We start from the raw sequence: 17,655 nt of genomic DNA, 5'->3' as shown, positions 1-17,655 counted from the left end.
TTTTTCTTTGAATCCCTTAGTTTTATAACATCACGTCTCGTTTCATGTAATTTCGTTATTTATTAATGGAATATTATTCATAAATCAAATGTACATTTTGAATTTGTTTTCCAAACAGTGTTTATGCTGTTCTTACAAGTATTCAAATGTGTTCTGGAAAAGTAAATAGGCTGATTACTTATATTTCTAAAGAAGTGTTTTTAATACTCTTATACACATATGGAAATTTAAGTATTGACACGTGCCTAAGGTGTATATATATATATATACGCCTTAAGTAAAAGTAATTATATGACACTGTAACGTTTAGCTTAACTGTTTAGTTTTTTTTTTTTTAGCAAACTCATAAAAACCTGGAGATATCTTTTTCAATCAGAATTAAATGAAAACAGTATAGTTAATAAAAAACAGTAAATCTTTCACAAGCTCATTTCACTCAGTTATTTCGCTAAGGCAACGCTTTAGTATCAACCAATTCGCCATTAGCACATGAGAAAGAAACATTTACTATTTCTTACTTAAAATACTAGTTTACATAATTACATAATATTCGATGTTAACATACATAACATATAAATTTTAAGTCAAGAAATTACAATACAAATAACAATTGTTTCAAAGTAGAAGGAATAGACAGTCAACGTGACTTAGAGTTTAACGCTAGATCCTTATCAAAAAAAACATTCAAACCAGAAAACATTGTGAGTTTATAAAAAGTTTTATAGGATTGTATCTCCTTCGTCAATGCCTAACATCTTCAAATCATCTGGTCCAGGTTGAGTATCTACTTCTGTCTCCGCTTGAGTAATTTCAGGTGGTGGTTGATCCATATATTCTGGCCCATACCCAACACACCCTAACATACTATACATAGACGAATACATAATGTTACTTTCTTGTTGACTTTGTTGTTTCGTTTCTGTTTCCTCTTTTGGGAAGATGATATTTAGGGCCTCTTGCAAATCATCAGGCAGAGGTATGCTTGGATCAGTTCGTTTTTCAGTGGGTTCCGGGATGTCGGAAATATCTTGTGTAGTATTCTCAACAGTTGGTAGTGGAGGTGGTGGTGGATTTTGATGATTTTGAACGAAAGGAGGTACAGTGGGCATTTGTGGCGGTGGATTTGCCATGAAAGGAGGATGACTTTGCACCGGTGGCCGTACTGGTTGATGAGGCGGAAATCGTGGTTGACTCTGAACGAACGGTGGTGGAGTTGTCATAAATGGCGGTGGAGGTCGATTCGTAGGGAATTGCGGTCTACTTTGCACCGTTGCCTGTTGCTGTTGCTGCTGTTGCTGCTGCGACGTAGTCGAGAAAGGTGGTGGTGGTCTATTCAGAGGAGGAGGAGGATGTGGAGGCAGAGGTAATTTCGATATACTGTGCGTTTGTTTTTGCTGCTCTATTATTGGTTCCTCTATTACTGTTTCCTCAGATTGATCTTCAATCTCCATATCGACCACCTGCTGTGTAGGTTTCGTTTCATTCAATACCGGAGGTGGTGGAGCTACCAATATTTTCATCGGTTGACTTTTGTTGGTTTGAGGAGGTAGAGTGCTTGTACTATTAGCTGTGGTAGTAATGCTACTATTATTGTTACTGCTGCTGGTAGTGTTATTATTATTATTACCCAGATTTATTGGAGTTGCAAGCTTGGTGATATGTACAACACCAGGTGGGTTTATGATCTCATTGGGAACTTTCGGTGTATCTTCGAATTTACTCTGCTGATAGGGAAGAGGAGTAATATCTTTCTCAGGCAACTTTGGTTCTTCAGCTTTCTTCTTAAATAGCGGTAATCTACCAATGAATGGTAATTTACCTTTCGATACCTGAGGCGTTGACTTTTTAGTCTGTATACTACCCTTCTTAGATTTAGACGCGGATTCGTTTGTTTTCTTCTCGAATTTGGACTCGTCGTTAGATGAATTATCGTCTCTTCTGTCCTTACCATATTTATCGTAACCTCTTTTTGGGCTGTCGCGCCAACTTCTTTCACGTCGAGGAGATTCATTACTATCTCGTTTTCTTCGATCATCGTAATAGTCCCTGTCTCGATCTCTATCCCTGTCCCTGTCCCTATCACGGTCCCTATCCCTATCTCTGTCACGATCACGATCTCTGTCTCGCCCGCGCCTTCTTTCGTACCTGCTGCTATAACGATCGTATTTATCCTCCCGTCTGTCATACTTTCTATCCCGATCGTCTTTGTATCTATCGCTTTCTCGTTGTCTCTCATCCTCCTTCTCTACAGATTTATTTTCAGGCGGTTTTACGGTCATGTTGACTTGCTGTTTTGTCCAGAATCCCATATGCGGTTTAGGCATTTCTTCTGGTTTGGGTAATTCGATTGGTTTGTTGGCTATGGGTTGCGGTTTTTCCTCTTCCTTCTTTATCCAGAAGGGTTTAGGAGGTTCTTTTGGTCCCCAAGCTTCTAAATTCTCCGGCTTTGATTTGTTCGAAAAAGAAGCCTGTTCTTGTTCTTCCTCCTCTTCTTCAATTACTTTCTCTTGGCTCAGCCTTCGATTACTAATAGACTTCATTTCTTCTTCCTGCTTCGCTTTTAATTTGTCTCTGATCGAATTCAACAACTGTCTTTCATCAGTTTCGACAGGTTGAGGTTCTGGAGTCAGTGATTGATTCAAGTGTTGCGCCATTTTTGACCAGTGTCCTTTCAATTTTATCCGATGATAATCTATCTCTTCATTCAGAATGGCTTGCGTCGACGCTTTCATTTTATTTCGCATAGCAACACGAATGCTCTTGGACATATCCTGATCGGAATCTGTGTCCGAATTTTCTGATTCGCTGGAACTGTCGCTGCCACTGCTTCTGTTTCTTCGCTTCTTAGATTTCTTCTTACTCTTCTTCGACTTCTTTGATTTCTTTGATTTCGGTGGTGGGTCGTCGTCTTTGTGCTTCTGCAATTCCATTTGGATCTGTTTGTGTTTCTCCTCTGAGAATGCTTTCTCACGATCTGCCATCCAATCGGTTTCCCAATGTGGATTTTGCTCGACAAAACGCTAAATAAAGATGTTAACTAATTAATTTTATATTGCCCCTTTTTTTGAAATACAAAATTTAGAAAATAAAGAACATACAGAATAATTTTCTGAATGCTGTTTAGATTTCAGGTGCAAACTTGCACAATGGAGATCCCCGATCCAGGAATCGCAAAGCTTGCAGTACCATGCCGTTGCAGCGCTGAAGAACTGTAAACCTATAAGCAAATATTTTAACACTTAGCATTACTTAAGCTTTGAAAATGGTAAACAATTTAAGTTCATAAAGAATGACCTTATATTCTGCCACGACACATTCATGTCACTGAAAACAAAAACAATATATATTAAAAGATGCTCAATAAATGGTTGATAACATTAAATATTCTTCCGTAGTCTTCCACGTTGAATTCTAGAAGAAAAAAAGGATGGGAAGAAATCATATTTTATTCATACAAATATACCACAAAGATATTACAAGTAAAATGAAAATAAGAAATTACATAAAGCAACATAACATAGAATTTTTACACGTACTGCAACTACCTCATGTATTTTTTTGACCTTTTTTCTTAACTTTTATTAATCATATAAAAGCTAAAAATTAATAATTGTTTTAACTTCTATATATATCTCAAAAAAATTAATCGGCATTTACAGTACGTTTCACAAAAATATTTCGATTTATAATATATATCATAAACCTATTTAATAATATAATATATATGCTAAATAAAATAAGTGACACGAGCGAATATCACAATTTACACATTTTCATATAACTATATACGTTATTTGTATTTATACACGCACCAGCATTATGATAACATTGATTCATATTAATATATATTTCACATTGATAAGATCTTCCTTTGTTCATTCTTGACTGTAAATAGACCTATATATGATGAATCGACGAACAGTACACTTGCGAGGAATAATTTTAAATGGTTCGATTATAGAAGCTGAAATATCTGAAATCGCCCGAAAGTGTGCTCCTCGAGTCCATTTAAAATCCAGTGCATCTTTATGGTGTTTACATCATTGCTACAAAATTTGCTGCTAACATTGTGATGTGTAAAAGACACTTCACGGAAAAAATAAAAATTATTCCGCGTACAAATTTATAAAACGATTCATTTCCATAACGGACATCTCTGATGTATATTATTTTGAATAATTTGGAGAAAGAAAAAGGCAAGAAATGTTTGAAGCCTAATTATCTTTCTTTTCGCGTACATAATACGACTATGTAAGTCGATAATACGTATGTTAATGCAAGCAAATTTTTTAGCAAACCATAGTCGTAGATCTCTTCAATACATACCGGACACAGTGTCTGTGCACAAGCTACGGAATTGTATGCTATTAGTAATTATCCACTGAAATGAACCATACCTTTAATAGGTGTTCTTTTCGTTGGCAGTCCAGGATAATAGGGCACTTCCTTTTCCGTTCCCTCTCCATTCCGCTCATGCCACGGCATGTCAACTATCTTGCGTTCCTGTTGCAGGGAATTAGATGTTAATGAGAATGTTTCCTACAATACTATACAAATATTCTGTGGTACTTCTTAATGAGACATTGTTATGATACATCAATCAGACTATGTACCAAGTACCTGCAGGTTGACTGTTACTGTAATATATCATCCTTATACAAATATAGTTCAAATTAGAAATACATAGTTTTAATCGAATCCATTTGTTCTCTCACAATGTAAATCAATTATCAGTTAGATTTTTCTGCATCCTGTTCTAATGGTTATAAAAGTTATTTATGAAAACGATCTTCAGTTAGAAATTTCTACATTCAGTTATTGAAAGTACCTATACCAGAGCTGAATGAGTTTCACTAAGACTCTATTATTAGAATAACAGGCAACTTACTAAGCAAGCTTCTTTGTGCTCATTGCTATGCAGATGATTCAAATATTCCTTTGCCGTTTTAGGAAATATATCGCAGACTTTACACCAATGCATTTCTGGGTCATAATGTACAAAATTGTACATAGGTTTAGAATCTTCGGGAGACCTTCGTTCTTTTATGTCCCTTTCAATTTTGGATTCCTTGTCGGAGTCGGATGCCGATGATCGGTCGGGCGACAATGATTTTCCTTTCGGAAAGTCTTCTTTGGGACTTCTTGAACATTTGCTAATTTCTACTTTAAACTTGCTTTTCAGATCATCAACAGTAGCTTTATCTCCTATAATTCCGGTAAGCATATCGATTACATTATGTATCGATTTCATTTTATTTTGTATCTCAATCTGCAAATTAAGAATTAACATACAATGAAAAGCTGTTGAAATATATTGTTGATCATTTTATGTAATAATTGCGTACCTGCAATTTATGATTCTCTTTTAAAATACGATTATTCTCTCTTCCACCTTCTTTACCAATTTCATCGCACTGTTGTCGCAGAATCTCCAATTCGCGTTGTAATGTAGTAGATTTCTTAACGTATTCTTCACGTTGTTTACCCAGAGTTGCTTTTTGCTGTTTTACCTCAGCTGCAATTGCTGCTGGGCATAGAACATAAAAATGTATTAAAATAATATCAGCTAATAAATTTAAATCAAAATAAAATAAAAGACTCACCTTCCTTCTTGACATCTTCAGGTCTTGCCAAGGATGACACTAATCCAGAGGAACCACTATCCACTGGTCTTGACGATTCTTGCTGGGATGTTAATGAGGGAGGAGGTGGTGGTTGTTGATTGTTATAAGCTACCTGATTCCCTTGCCAATTTGGTGGTGGATAATCCTAACAAAATAAATATACATTTGATGTCAAATACTCAAACAATGCTTCTATCAAACCTTACCTTTATTTGTCCATACTCAAATCAGAACTTTGGATAATACACGGAAGATTCTTGAAGACAAATCATCTGGTCAATAATACTGGTTTCCAATGTCGATGCCAATAAAATAAACAACGCGAACGTTATACTTACGAGGGGATTCACAATACTTCGCGATACAAAAGAACGTAATGTTCATCCGCCAAAAAATGGACAGTACTACCAAATATTATTAAAAACATTTCGGTAGTTTGTGTAATAATTTCATAATTACTTTTACAAACTCATACAATACAATCAAACCTATGAATAGGTAATGTTTCAAAAGTATTGGAATTTAATTATATTGCCTTAAACGCAATATAATTTTAATTATTACGATATCAGCTAATCATTATACATACTCCTTTGAACTAATGTACTCTCAAAAAACTTACACTGCGATAACCAGTGGGTTGCTGGTAGCTGTAGTCATAGCCTTGTCCATAGTTGTAATTGTAATTATTGTAGCCTTGGTTATAAGCTGGCAAAGGTGGTGGTGGTTGACTGGTGTTTGGAGGTGGTGGTGCCTGAAAAATAAATATATATTATTTATTTCCTTCTTTTATATTCTTTCCTTTTTCCTAGACATATTTGATTTACCTGGTATTGATTGTGAACTGCTGGAACATAACCACCAGGATTAGCTGGATTAGGAGTAGAAGATTGAGACTGAGATGCAGCTTGCTGTTTCCATTCTTGTTGTGAACGACTAGAGTCTTTCCTTCTTCTATCTCTGGAACTGGAACGTGATCTTCTATCTCTGGAACGAGATCTTCGATATCTGCTTCTTCTTGGAGATGGAGATCGATCATATTTCCTTGATCTTCTTCTATGAGATGAGTCTTCTGAGTCTGCACTAGGGCTTCTTGGCCCTTTACGTCTCGATTCCTGCTCCATTTCTCTATAACCTCAATCTGTAAAAAGCACATCATACCTATAAAATCAATATATCAGGTTATGTTATAAGAAGATCTTTTTATTTGCCAATATATGACGAAAAATATGTAGATCATACAATCATGCATGATCTAATTCTAAGAATCATGATAATGTTAAACGTTTGGTAAATTTCGATGCTTTCAATTCATTATAAAATTTAATTCTAGAATTCCATACTCCATACGCATTAGTAAAGGAAAGAAATCATTTTAAATGTCGCATTGCAGCCATTGTTATCCTCGATAAAACATCGACGATATTTCTCGATGTGTTACACGTTATTAAAGATATTTACCTTTCTCAATAGTTTATTTGCAACTTTAGTACTCTATTCTCGATAAGTACTAGCGCAAAATAATGAAAATAATATGGTTTGATCCTTTCAAGAATCATTCGCAGAACACGACATAACGTAGAACCAAAAACGAATGGAAGAAGCCGCACTGATTGTAGGTGCAGCACATAGAAGCAAAAAAACCTTAGATGGTAGAACTCAAAATGCTACGTAGCTACTTATATATGTCCAATAAATATACTGACCAACTCTTTGGAAGAATTCACTACACTGTAGTGATTAAATCTAATACGGAGATATATTTAATATATAAATATAGTTCATTATAATGTCTTGAATGTTTTAATAATTGGCCAGAAAATAAGAATTTAAGTTCTATCATTTTATTCACCAATTCATAGCTTATGTTAGATCTAGTATTTTAGATCTAAAAGTTGATTGTCCGAAAACACCATATTTAAATCATTGTCATGTCACTATAGTGCTTCGACGTATAATGTATAATTTTCAAAACAGTTTTTAGAAGTAGAGGTATTATTAACAAAGAAAAAAATGATAAAAAAGCGTATTGAAGGTCGTCAATTGGCACAAAATGTTGGAGAACAAGTAATTATACTTGGCACTATTGGAAAAGTAAGATTTATTTGATATTAATGTAAGAATATACATAAATACCATTACTTGATGTCAATAGTTGTTCCTGACTTATAGTATTTATTCCGTTAGAATTAGTTATATTAATTTATTGAAGTATTTTATAATTTCTAGAAAGGTTCAAACGGTAAAAATATAGAAGTAAAAACAACCGATGGTGTACAAGTTAATGTAACCTTACCAGTACCAATTGATAACGATGCTGAAGGTTATATAGAAATACATGGCACATTACAATCCGCATCTACAATGAACTGCAGTAATTATATAGTATTCCCACTTAGTATGACAGAGAATTTTGGTAAATTTCGATCTTATTTTATATACGTATATATTGTAAGGTGTATAAAAATAAGGAAAATATTAATTATAGATTATTAATTATAGATGTCGATCGATATAAACAACTCATGGTTATCTTGAATGTATTAGGACCAGGAAAATGGAAAATGTCTGAAGATGAAACAGGATTTTAAATTTATAATTGTATAACCTATAAAAATGTTTAAAAACTTTTTATAAGAATACGATTATTTTAATATATATGTCGAAGTGTAAATTATTCTTTTATAATAAATTTAAATAGTATCTTGTTCACAAGACTCATTATCCTTCATTTATAACATTCATGTTGTTCCAAGAAATGTACAAAATGAAATCCTAAAACTTTAATGAGCATCATCAGTATTATTTAAAACTTTTAGAATCTTAGATTTCTATTTATGTTATACCCACTGCTATTTTACATGATGCATCTAAAGAGAAGCATCTACATGTACATGAGGTTACTGGACATTCTGAATGTTGCCTGTTTAAATAAGACAATAAATTACTTAAAAGAGAAAATATATGAATTAGAGGAAATTAATACGTATGATCTTAAAATATATTACCGAAACCAATGTGTAATATGATCAGCATGACCACCATGTCTACATGTTTGACACCATGTAAACCAATTACTAAATTCTGTCAATTTATTATCACATTCTTCGCTTCTACTAACACTGGATGTTGTCATTTGCAATCCACTTACTGTGCCCATATGCATTAAGCATATTGCGCATCGCGGTAGTGGTTTTCTACAATTTGGACACGAAGACATCTACAAAAAAGTAAGAAGACATTATTTTATAAATATAAAATATTATTTTACTTGAAACTTTAATTATTGCTCTATCAAATATTCTATCAAATATTCAGAGACATATTACCTTCAGTTTATTGGGTGTACTTCCTAACCTGCCAAAAGGTCCTCTTGCTCTACTTAAACCTTGCATAAAGGCTGATATACTTTTACCACAAAAATTACAAGAAACATATATTTGTTGCGGAGGCTTTTCATTCGTTGAAGACCTCATCGCGATATCAAAGTGAGCCCTTTGGGTCCACATTTTCCAAGCATTCAAAAGATTTCTATAACTTTATTGCAATTTTTGAAGTTATATTTATTTCCCATAATCTTTTAAATAAATATTGTTTATTGTAGTACCTTGTAATCCAAACTTGGACTTGATTTTCTTGAAGTAATGTTGGTGTAAATGCTCTAATAGCTATTAAACTACAACTTTGAACATCACCAGTAATTTCTAAGTACCGATTTAATAATTGTATACCTTCTAAACTAGTACCTAAGACGCAATACATAATAAGTAAATATTATAATTAGCATGTGTTTATTAAATTATGCAAACCTGTCAAAAGAAAACCCGCTAAATTTCCTTCATCAGTTAACTTTTGAGTTAATTTTTTTAAATATTCGCTTAACTTATTATCCGATAAAAACATAAGTGCAAAGGCTACTCTGTCTTCAACTGCCATACCGTTTTCATTCTAAAAATATTTATTTTTCTCATTTCATATATGAATATTATGTTTCATAAGGAACAAAGATCAATGTGTACTTACAAGAACATTTTCATAAGAATCGTCTGCTGTTAGAAAAGCAAAAGTTGCTCTCAAATAAGGGTCTGAAAGTTGAGATCTACATTTTAAACATGATTCTCTCCACATACTATTCCGGTCTTCGGAAAATCCTGATAAAGCCATAGCAACGATATTTAAATTTGTAGACATCGACATTTTAGTAGCTCCTCGATTTAAAATTTCAATAGCTTGCCGTAAACACAAATTAAAAACTGCAATTGCTGCTGCTCTTGGATATGCTCCTTCTCTTTCTAATCTTTCTAAGAATAAGTTATCATAAAGGGTATTGGTATCTTTATCAAATCTCCAACCACATAAAAGCAATCCTTTATCTCTGTCTGCAGATCTATTATATAAATATTAAATTATGTTACAAAGCTTTAGTATGATACATTGCATGTATTTTATACCTGTAAATTTTTGCGGTATGATTAGATCCTATATCCGACCAAGGACGATGAATTAGTTCCGACTTTAAGGAACCATTGGTAGATCCTTGTTGGCCATCTAGTTTTAAAACTGTTCTATGTAACATTAATAGATATTATTTTGTGAATTTTCAGATATATGATCAGAAAATCATTAATTTACCTGACACCTGGATGTTTATTATCTGCAGATGGTATAGTGCCATCCTCTACTAAATAGCGACTTAAGTACAACCACTGCCATAAGTTTTTCAGAGTTTCATTTTCAGCCAATTCCCCATTTTGAGCCAGCTCTGGCTACAGATATATATATTAAAGATGTTATATAAAAAATATAAATTGTAAATTTCCTTAACTTACAAGTAAGCCATATTCTGAAGCAGCACGTGTTTTAGTTAAGATAGAAATATCGTTCAGGGCTTTGTAAATATTATCATTACTGCATATATATTTAAATGATTTTGAAGCATGATTCCAGGCAAGATGAGATCGTGTTGACCAGTTTACTGTAATTCTTTCACAAACTGTATAATCTGTAAGTCCTTTAAAAGGATAAAATAAAATCAGAAACACTTTATTCTATAATTTGTATAAGTTTATAATATAATATTGTCAAACCTTGTTGAGATATTGCCAATAATCTGTTCACGTGTGTTGGATGCCATGAAAAACTTACAGGACTATACCAAGGTGGTGCAACTGTTCTTTCTAATGCTCCAGGTTCTGTATCTTCTCCTCCTCCAATTCCACAATGTTGAATGTCATACAAATGCAGTGTCGCTTCATTAAAGATGATATCAATGCTTATTAATACAATTTATGATTAAATTAAGAGAAAATTAAATTGATACTTTACCTGAGTCTTTTTGTAAAGCACCCAAAAGATTGTGCCTAGTTGGGCACCATAATACTTTCGTAATTTGTCTAGTTTGTGATAATGTTAAAACAGGTTTTTCAAAGCATCTTGTATCCCAAATTGTTATCTGATTATCAACACTTGAAAGTAAATGATAATTATTATGCGGATTTACTGATACATTATAAACAGCTTTAGTGGCTGTTGTGTTGACCACTTTTGCAGAATCTAATATAAAATAATATAATGTATATATGGCAAATTACATTACGTATAAAAAATATGCAATGACACTGTTTTATTATAATACCTCTGAAATCAATGATTTTTAATTGTTTGTTATTAGTGCCAACTACCATACATTTTTGTTCATGTTTGAACCAAGCAATAGAATGTATAGTTTCTGAAACACCAACTTCTGCAATAGGTCTCATAGAATCTGTTTGCACTGTATTGTGGTGATGCACTCTTTCAGAGGTTTGCAAACCTTTATTTATATCCCATAATAAAATGGAATGATCTTTACTATGTTTATCTAAACCAGACACAATTAAATTTGTGTCTATGGGATTCCAAGCAACCGTATTGCATTGTCTTGCATGTTTTGGGACTATAATAATTTGTAAATGTAATAAAATATAAATGTGTAATAGATTTTATTTATCGAAATAATTTACCTAGTTCCTTTCCACTAAGACCTTGGGAATCAAAAATTGTTGGACCAAAAGTAGTTAAAACAACTTTTCCATTTGCTTGTCCAACAGCTAATAGAATATCTGGTTCTAATTGTGGATATATATCAATACATTTGACATAATGATGATTAGTATTTGTTGCAAGTAAATGAGCAACTGTACAATCAGAAATCTTTGTATCTGTAACGAAAATATAAGATATGGAATAACATTCTATTTCTATTAAACTATGTATAGAATACAATTATATTTTATAAGAAACATTTACTCACATAATTGTCTATTATTGTCTTTTACTTGTATTACTTCATACAAACAGATTTCTGTACCCCATGTAATAAATTTATTGGCATGAACTGGAGACCACTGTATATCAAGTTTAATACTACTCATTTTGTAGTAGTTTTATGAAATTTTGTCAACAAAAATAAAATACATTACTCTAACTTTTTGCTTAAAATAATAAAAAAAGGATGATGCGTTTTGCAGCTATGCATTATGATCCTATTTTCTGATCTTAAAAAATGTTTCTTAACCTCGAACATATTTTTTTAACAAACATTTTCATTTAAATCTGACACTTCAGTATTCATTTTTTTGACTGTTTTACGAATGATTCATGGTAACTTTGGGTGTTAATAGTAAATTGCAGTGACAACAAAAAATTTCTATACGTTTATACTTCTGATTGGATATTTGTGAAATTTGTCCAATACTTATACTTCCATATAACGGGTACTCAAAAAGTACAGATAACTATAATCATAATTTGTTACAAAAATTACTCGATATTTAATCAAATATTATTTGATAGTTAAAATTTTATTGTAATTTGACGATCACTAAATTATTAAGAAATAAAAATTCAGGGCTATTTTTGTTACATTATTTTATATTCATACTTATTTATTTAGTTTTGTGCAGAGAAAATAATGTATGTAACATTGCACTCACATTACATATATATGTACTTACTTCATACAATTTGATTAATTTACTAATTAGTAATACATTTTCATTATCTTAAGACGCATGATGTATGTGTGTGTGTGTGTGTACAAATCATATACAACATTGTTCTTCTAATTTGCACAAAATAGATTCTATCAAAAGCTATAGACATATAGTTAAATTATAGTGATGATAATACATGATAATTACATAAAGAATGATTTAATTTATGATAAAGCAATAATTTTATATTTATATGCATAACATACTTTTATGAATAATTATAATATGTAATATATCTCCTATACAGACATTCATGAGATGAAATTTTTTTTAATTTATACACACTGGTAAGCTATATTAAAAAACTTTATTATATTATTAATTTCAATTTCTTAGTAGTGAACACTTAAAAAGGCACAATTAATTTCAATAGTACAAAAATATCAAAAGGAAAGTGCAGAAAAAATATTACTTATCCTCTAAAATGTTATTTAATAAATATGTTTCAAATCATAACCATTTTGTAAAGTTCCAGTACTTAATAGTACCTACATGCGTGTGTGCCTGCGCGCGCGTGTGTATATATATACATATACATACACACACGCGCGCACACACATTTTTCACACACATTGTATATATATATATATATAATAATAATATTATATATATATATATAGAGAGAGAGAGGTGTAAAATGTAAATATAATATCAAGATTTTCTTAATTTTCCACAAATAAATGCACCTCATAGAGGTTCAAGTCTTTTAGATTAGCATTAATAATGTTCTCAGTCTATTGAAATACATTAATTTATAGACACAATATTTTGTATACATTTTAATTACTTGCTTAATAATAAGAATGTGTATTTTTGAATAATGACCTGTGCTATAAAATACATATATTTAATGATCTTTTTAACCAAAGGTTAAAAAGGTTATAGGTGAAAAAAAAGTTATATTATTTTTTCAAAATAGAACTACTTTCTCTGAAAATCAGAATCAACGTTTTTGTTGTTTTCTCAGATGTAAATATAATTATTCTATTTATATTTGCTTGTTCAGAAGAGATACAAAGCTACTTTAATATGAAAATAATAAATTGTATTACATTTGTACATAGCTGTATATTGCAAACTAGTCTTATAACATATTACAAATGATAAATAAACTGTGGATTAGTTACCACATGTATGTCTTCTGTACTTTACAGTGCCGTGACTGTCTCATTCTAGAACAAATTTAAGCAAGTCGAAAATATTAAGATTTTATTAATAAATGATAACATAAAGCAAGAGTGCTGAAATCATCCAAGGATTCAAAGAAACATACAAAATACACCAATGAATATATAATAATTTTATTTGCAAATAAAATCGGTTACAGAGTTCCTATAATAAATATTTGCAACATTTCTTTTGTTAACCATCATTAAATCATCATGAAATATTGTGCTTAATATCCATGTATAATGTATGTATACATGAACATACATTGCATGAACATGTACATATACATACACATTAATCTTTCTCCTTCACCTTTTCTGGTTCTTCCTTTCATTTTTATAGCATTTAATTAAATAACTGTATATATTTCAGCACTCTAGTGGTAATGAAAAATTTTGAAATGGGTTCATCTATATATATAATGTAATTTTGTGCATTGTTAAAAACTTTGTTACTGTTGTTGCATTATAATAAATATTGAGACATAAATTAATAGTAGTATCTACGAATTATAATTATATGCACCAGTACATTACAAATTAATTATTTAGTGGTTTAGTGGAAAAGAGTACAAAGTTTACACCTATTAATATGATAATTATTAAATAACATTTAAATTATGCGTTTTTAATACAATTTCTTCATATTTATTTTTACTGTCAATTCACTGTAAAGTGTCAGAAAACTTCCTTCTGCATATGTATGTGTATGTCACTCACTTATATGTATATATAGATGTATGTATGTATACAAATACACTTCTCTTACTCAGGTTTTCGCAATTAGAAGTCGAACGGTCCATTATAGCAGCTATACGCGTTGTTTTGTGTTTGTTAGAGCAAAATACAGCAACTTCTTTTTTTCTGTTCATTTCCATCTCCTTGGTTTTCCTGTGCTTTACGTGCAGCTATTGCACGCATTAAGTCAAAGAATACCTGCAATAGAATACAAAGAAACTATCAATTTCCATTTTATATCTCTATTTAATATTTAAAATCCATGGTTATAGTAATTTTACTATGTATTATCAATATTAGGACCAAAAATAAAATCTATTTTCTGTCCGTATCTGTCGCTTAAGTTTTATTTATTAAATTGGTGAAACTAAGATATAGTATAAAACGCGTTGAATAAATAGAAATACAGTGCGACAATGTATGGTATCTGCATCGCTAAAATAAACATGCATATCAATGAGCTATATTTACTATGTCATGTAAAAATTTATAAATTCATTCCCATTCTTTTTGCTTTTATAATAAACGTCTCAAAAATTAACGAAAAAGTCAGTCTGTGCCTTTGTAATTTGTGATATTGAATTGAAGTTGTACATGCATATGCAGTGTTTCAGGCATAAGCTGGAAACAACATAACAAGCGAAATTTATATAAGTAATTTTCTTTTGTACATGCCTGAGAGACACTCTTGCAGAAGGTTGATACTTTTGGTATAATTGTTACCTGCTGATAATTGCACATATAAATACTTATTTAAATTTCAGAAAAAAATGAAAAGAATACTGCAATGTACAAAATTTCTGAATCATCATCCAGTTGTCCACTTATGAAAGATCAAAAACAGTGCAAAAAAAGCAAACCTATAGAATTTTGCACTTCTTTTTCTTCCTCTTGGCACGGTCCTTTCCGCGACCGTTGCTTGCTGATTTATCTTCAATCTTGCGCGATCTTATTTCACGCATCAAGTCGAAAAATACCTGCAAATGTGCAATTGATGCCATCTCAAAGCTTCAAGGCTTGAGAAAGTGCTTTATAAATTTAAAAAGAAAAATGCAATATACATTTATATATTGTATTATATTTATATCAGTATGTTTTTATTGCAGAATTATGTGTGCAAAAGCTATAAGATGTATGTGTAGCATAGGAAATAAAACATACAGTAAATTATATGTAAAGCTAATTAAATATATTTCATGCAATTTTTGTGTTCTAAAAACTCTAATAAATTTGAGACGATAACAAAATGTCAATGATGCATGTGCATTTTTTTACATACAATTATAAATATATAAATTTTGTCATTATTAACATAAAATTGTTAATAACGTTAATTTTCTAAGAGACATTTATTTCCATATAATGTCTATAAAAGTTGAAACTTATAATTTAATCATTACCTTATCAACATTTTCTTTTGTCTTTGCACTTGTTTCTACATATGGTACACCCCATTGTTGTGACCTGGCTTGAGCTTCAGCTAAACTAACTTTTCTCTTTTCTTGTAAATCACATTTATTCCCCACTAATAAAAATGGAATGTTTTCATCGTTTTTTACCCTAAGAATCTGTTCTCTAAATATATAAAATTAAATAATTTTGCCTTGAAAATCAAATACATGTAGCTCCCACAGATTAAATAATTAGTTACTCACCTAAATTCTTGAGTAGCTTGAAAACTATCATCCTCAGTTATAGAAAATACACAAAGAAATCCTTCTCCACTTCGGAAATAATTATCTCGAATTGCTGCATAATCTTCCTGTCCTGCAGTATCTAATATGTCTATTTGTACTTCTTCTGCATCCAATACAACTTTCTTTCTGTAGGAATCTGCTTTTGTAGGTTCATAATCTTCAACAAACTAATTTGTATATAAACAGAAAACAATCAATCAATAATATAACACGATTTTTTTTATATACTTTTATGAAATCAATGTACCTCATCATACATAAATTGTAACGTAAGAGCAGATTTGCCTACACCTCCACTTCCAACCATTATAACCTTATGCATTGCTTGAGTGGTACCTGGCTTTTTGGACATTTTGGTTTATATTTCTGAAATCATATATACAAAGTTTAATATTGAAGATAAAAAAACCTTAAAACTTTATTTCATACAAATACTGGCATGTTTTAATTAAATTAAAGATTTTTCAACAAATGATCATTATTAAAAGACATTATATTAAACAAAGACAGGATGTGAAACTACTGTGCATGTGGGAAATCCAAGAATAGGGTCAGCAGTATACATTTACCTATATTCTGTTTATTTCATACTTGTTTATGAGATATAAATTAATTATATCTATTGATTTGATATCATATCTATAACATCAAAATAGCTTTTATCATGATAAACACTTTCATATAATTAATAATGTATACATAAATATATATATATTTGTAAGACCGATAGTACCCTAAAAGATATCTTAAACAATAAGAACTGGGCAACCAATAATTTCCTTCTTCAAAAATATCACACTAATCATCTTTTCTTAGAACCAATGTATTAAAAAAATATTATACAAAAAGGTTATTGTAACGTTCATAAATTACCAAATTAATTTATGTTTTTTTATAGTTACAGTTATAAAATGCAAGACCAACCAGTCTAAGAAGTATTTTGATATATACAGTAGCATTTAATATTTTTATATTAATACATTAAGCCTGTGGATATGGGCATAAGAAAAATTAATTAAAAAGGTATATATCTTTTCAGGAAAATTAAAGTATCATTTACATTTTATACTTAGTTGTGAGGAAAAAACAATAAAATAATTAAAAAAAAAATTGTAAATGTATCGGAGTGACGAATAGTGAAAAAGGCGGTGCCACACGCCCAATTTTAAGAATGTCTATTTCATTCTAAATTCCCAAAATCTCATTCTGTATATACCACTGTACATCTTAAAATATCTCCTACCTTAATCGATGACAATCTCGAATTGGTAGGTTTTTTAAACTCCTGGTATCGGATAATTCTTCCTGTTTTTTTCTAAGAGCACTGCCGTCGCGTTTTGCTTTACTGGATCGCAATTGATAGTACCGATAATTAACCATAGAGGTACCCATG

The 17,655-nt window shown here is 30.9% G+C and overlaps 4 protein-coding genes across 9 annotated transcripts; 1 reads left to right on the top strand and 3 right to left on the bottom strand.

Moving 5' to 3' along the window:
* Nucleotides 1-178: 178 nt before the first annotated feature.
* LOC126863450 (zinc finger matrin-type protein CG9776-like) lies at nucleotides 179-7,255 on the bottom strand. Of its 2 annotated transcripts, none has more exons than XM_050613632.1 (9): nucleotides 7,086-7,255; nucleotides 6,452-6,765; nucleotides 6,247-6,378; nucleotides 5,604-5,769; nucleotides 5,346-5,527; nucleotides 4,889-5,269; nucleotides 4,398-4,503; nucleotides 3,099-3,217; nucleotides 179-3,020 (listed from the first exon to the last, which is right to left on the bottom strand). In XM_050613632.1, exons 2-9 carry the CDS (start codon nucleotides 6,746-6,748, stop codon nucleotides 720-722), a joined length of 3,684 nt encoding a protein of 1,227 aa, XP_050469589.1. In that variant the 5' UTR covers nucleotides 6,749-6,765; nucleotides 7,086-7,255; the 3' UTR covers nucleotides 179-719. The 2 variants fall into 2 exon arrangements, with proteins under 2 accessions (XP_050469589.1, XP_050469590.1); XM_050613633.1 differs by having other exon boundaries at nucleotides 5,346-5,524; nucleotides 7,086-7,254.
* Nucleotides 7,256-7,534: 279 nt separating this feature from the next.
* Nucleotides 7,535-8,341, top strand: LOC126863526 (uncharacterized). Its single transcript, XM_050613818.1, has 3 exons — nucleotides 7,535-7,718; nucleotides 7,854-8,040; nucleotides 8,127-8,341. Exons 1-3 carry the CDS (start codon nucleotides 7,638-7,640, stop codon nucleotides 8,213-8,215), a joined length of 357 nt encoding a protein of 118 aa, XP_050469775.1. The 5' UTR covers nucleotides 7,535-7,637; the 3' UTR covers nucleotides 8,216-8,341.
* Nucleotides 8,240-12,362, bottom strand: LOC126863466 (GATOR complex protein MIOS-B). The gene is made up of 15 exons (XM_050613671.1): nucleotides 11,917-12,362; nucleotides 11,627-11,824; nucleotides 11,260-11,559; nucleotides 10,950-11,177; nucleotides 10,712-10,873; nucleotides 10,454-10,635; nucleotides 10,257-10,390; nucleotides 10,076-10,189; nucleotides 9,648-10,011; nucleotides 9,434-9,572; nucleotides 9,232-9,370; nucleotides 8,954-9,161; nucleotides 8,633-8,844; nucleotides 8,475-8,547; nucleotides 8,240-8,405 (listed from the first exon to the last, which is right to left on the bottom strand). The coding sequence occupies exons 1-15, from the start codon at nucleotides 12,035-12,037 to the stop codon at nucleotides 8,400-8,402; spliced, it is 2,580 nt and encodes an 859-aa protein (XP_050469628.1). The 5' UTR covers nucleotides 12,038-12,362; the 3' UTR covers nucleotides 8,240-8,399.
* A 1,581-nt stretch (nucleotides 12,363-13,943) lies between these two features.
* Nucleotides 13,944-17,654, bottom strand: LOC126863522 (ras-related protein Ral-a). 5 transcript variants are annotated; one of them, XM_050613806.1, is made up of 7 exons: nucleotides 17,506-17,652; nucleotides 16,832-16,901; nucleotides 16,510-16,628; nucleotides 16,221-16,429; nucleotides 15,966-16,140; nucleotides 15,426-15,542; nucleotides 13,944-14,763 (listed from the first exon to the last, which is right to left on the bottom strand). In XM_050613806.1, exons 3-6 carry the CDS (start codon nucleotides 16,612-16,614, stop codon nucleotides 15,426-15,428), a joined length of 606 nt encoding a protein of 201 aa, XP_050469763.1. In that variant the 5' UTR covers nucleotides 16,615-16,628; nucleotides 16,832-16,901; nucleotides 17,506-17,652; the 3' UTR covers nucleotides 13,944-14,763. The 5 variants fall into 5 exon arrangements, 4 of the variants coding, with proteins under 4 accessions (XP_050469763.1, XP_050469759.1, XP_050469764.1 ...); XM_050613805.1 differs by lacking the exon at nucleotides 16,832-16,901 and adding an exon at nucleotides 15,241-15,288 and having other exon boundaries at nucleotides 14,666-14,763; nucleotides 17,506-17,654; XR_007688876.1 differs by lacking the exon at nucleotides 16,832-16,901 and adding an exon at nucleotides 15,241-15,291 and having other exon boundaries at nucleotides 14,667-14,763; nucleotides 17,506-17,654.
* Between the last annotated feature and the right edge of the window lies 1 nt (nucleotide 17,655).

Source organism: Bombus huntii, chromosome 3 (assembly GCF_024542735.1).
Source record: "Bombus huntii isolate Logan2020A chromosome 3, iyBomHunt1.1, whole genome shotgun sequence".
Taxonomy (NCBI): domain Eukaryota; kingdom Metazoa; phylum Arthropoda; class Insecta; order Hymenoptera; family Apidae; genus Bombus; species Bombus huntii.
This window is presented reverse-complemented; position numbering and strand designations above follow the sequence as displayed.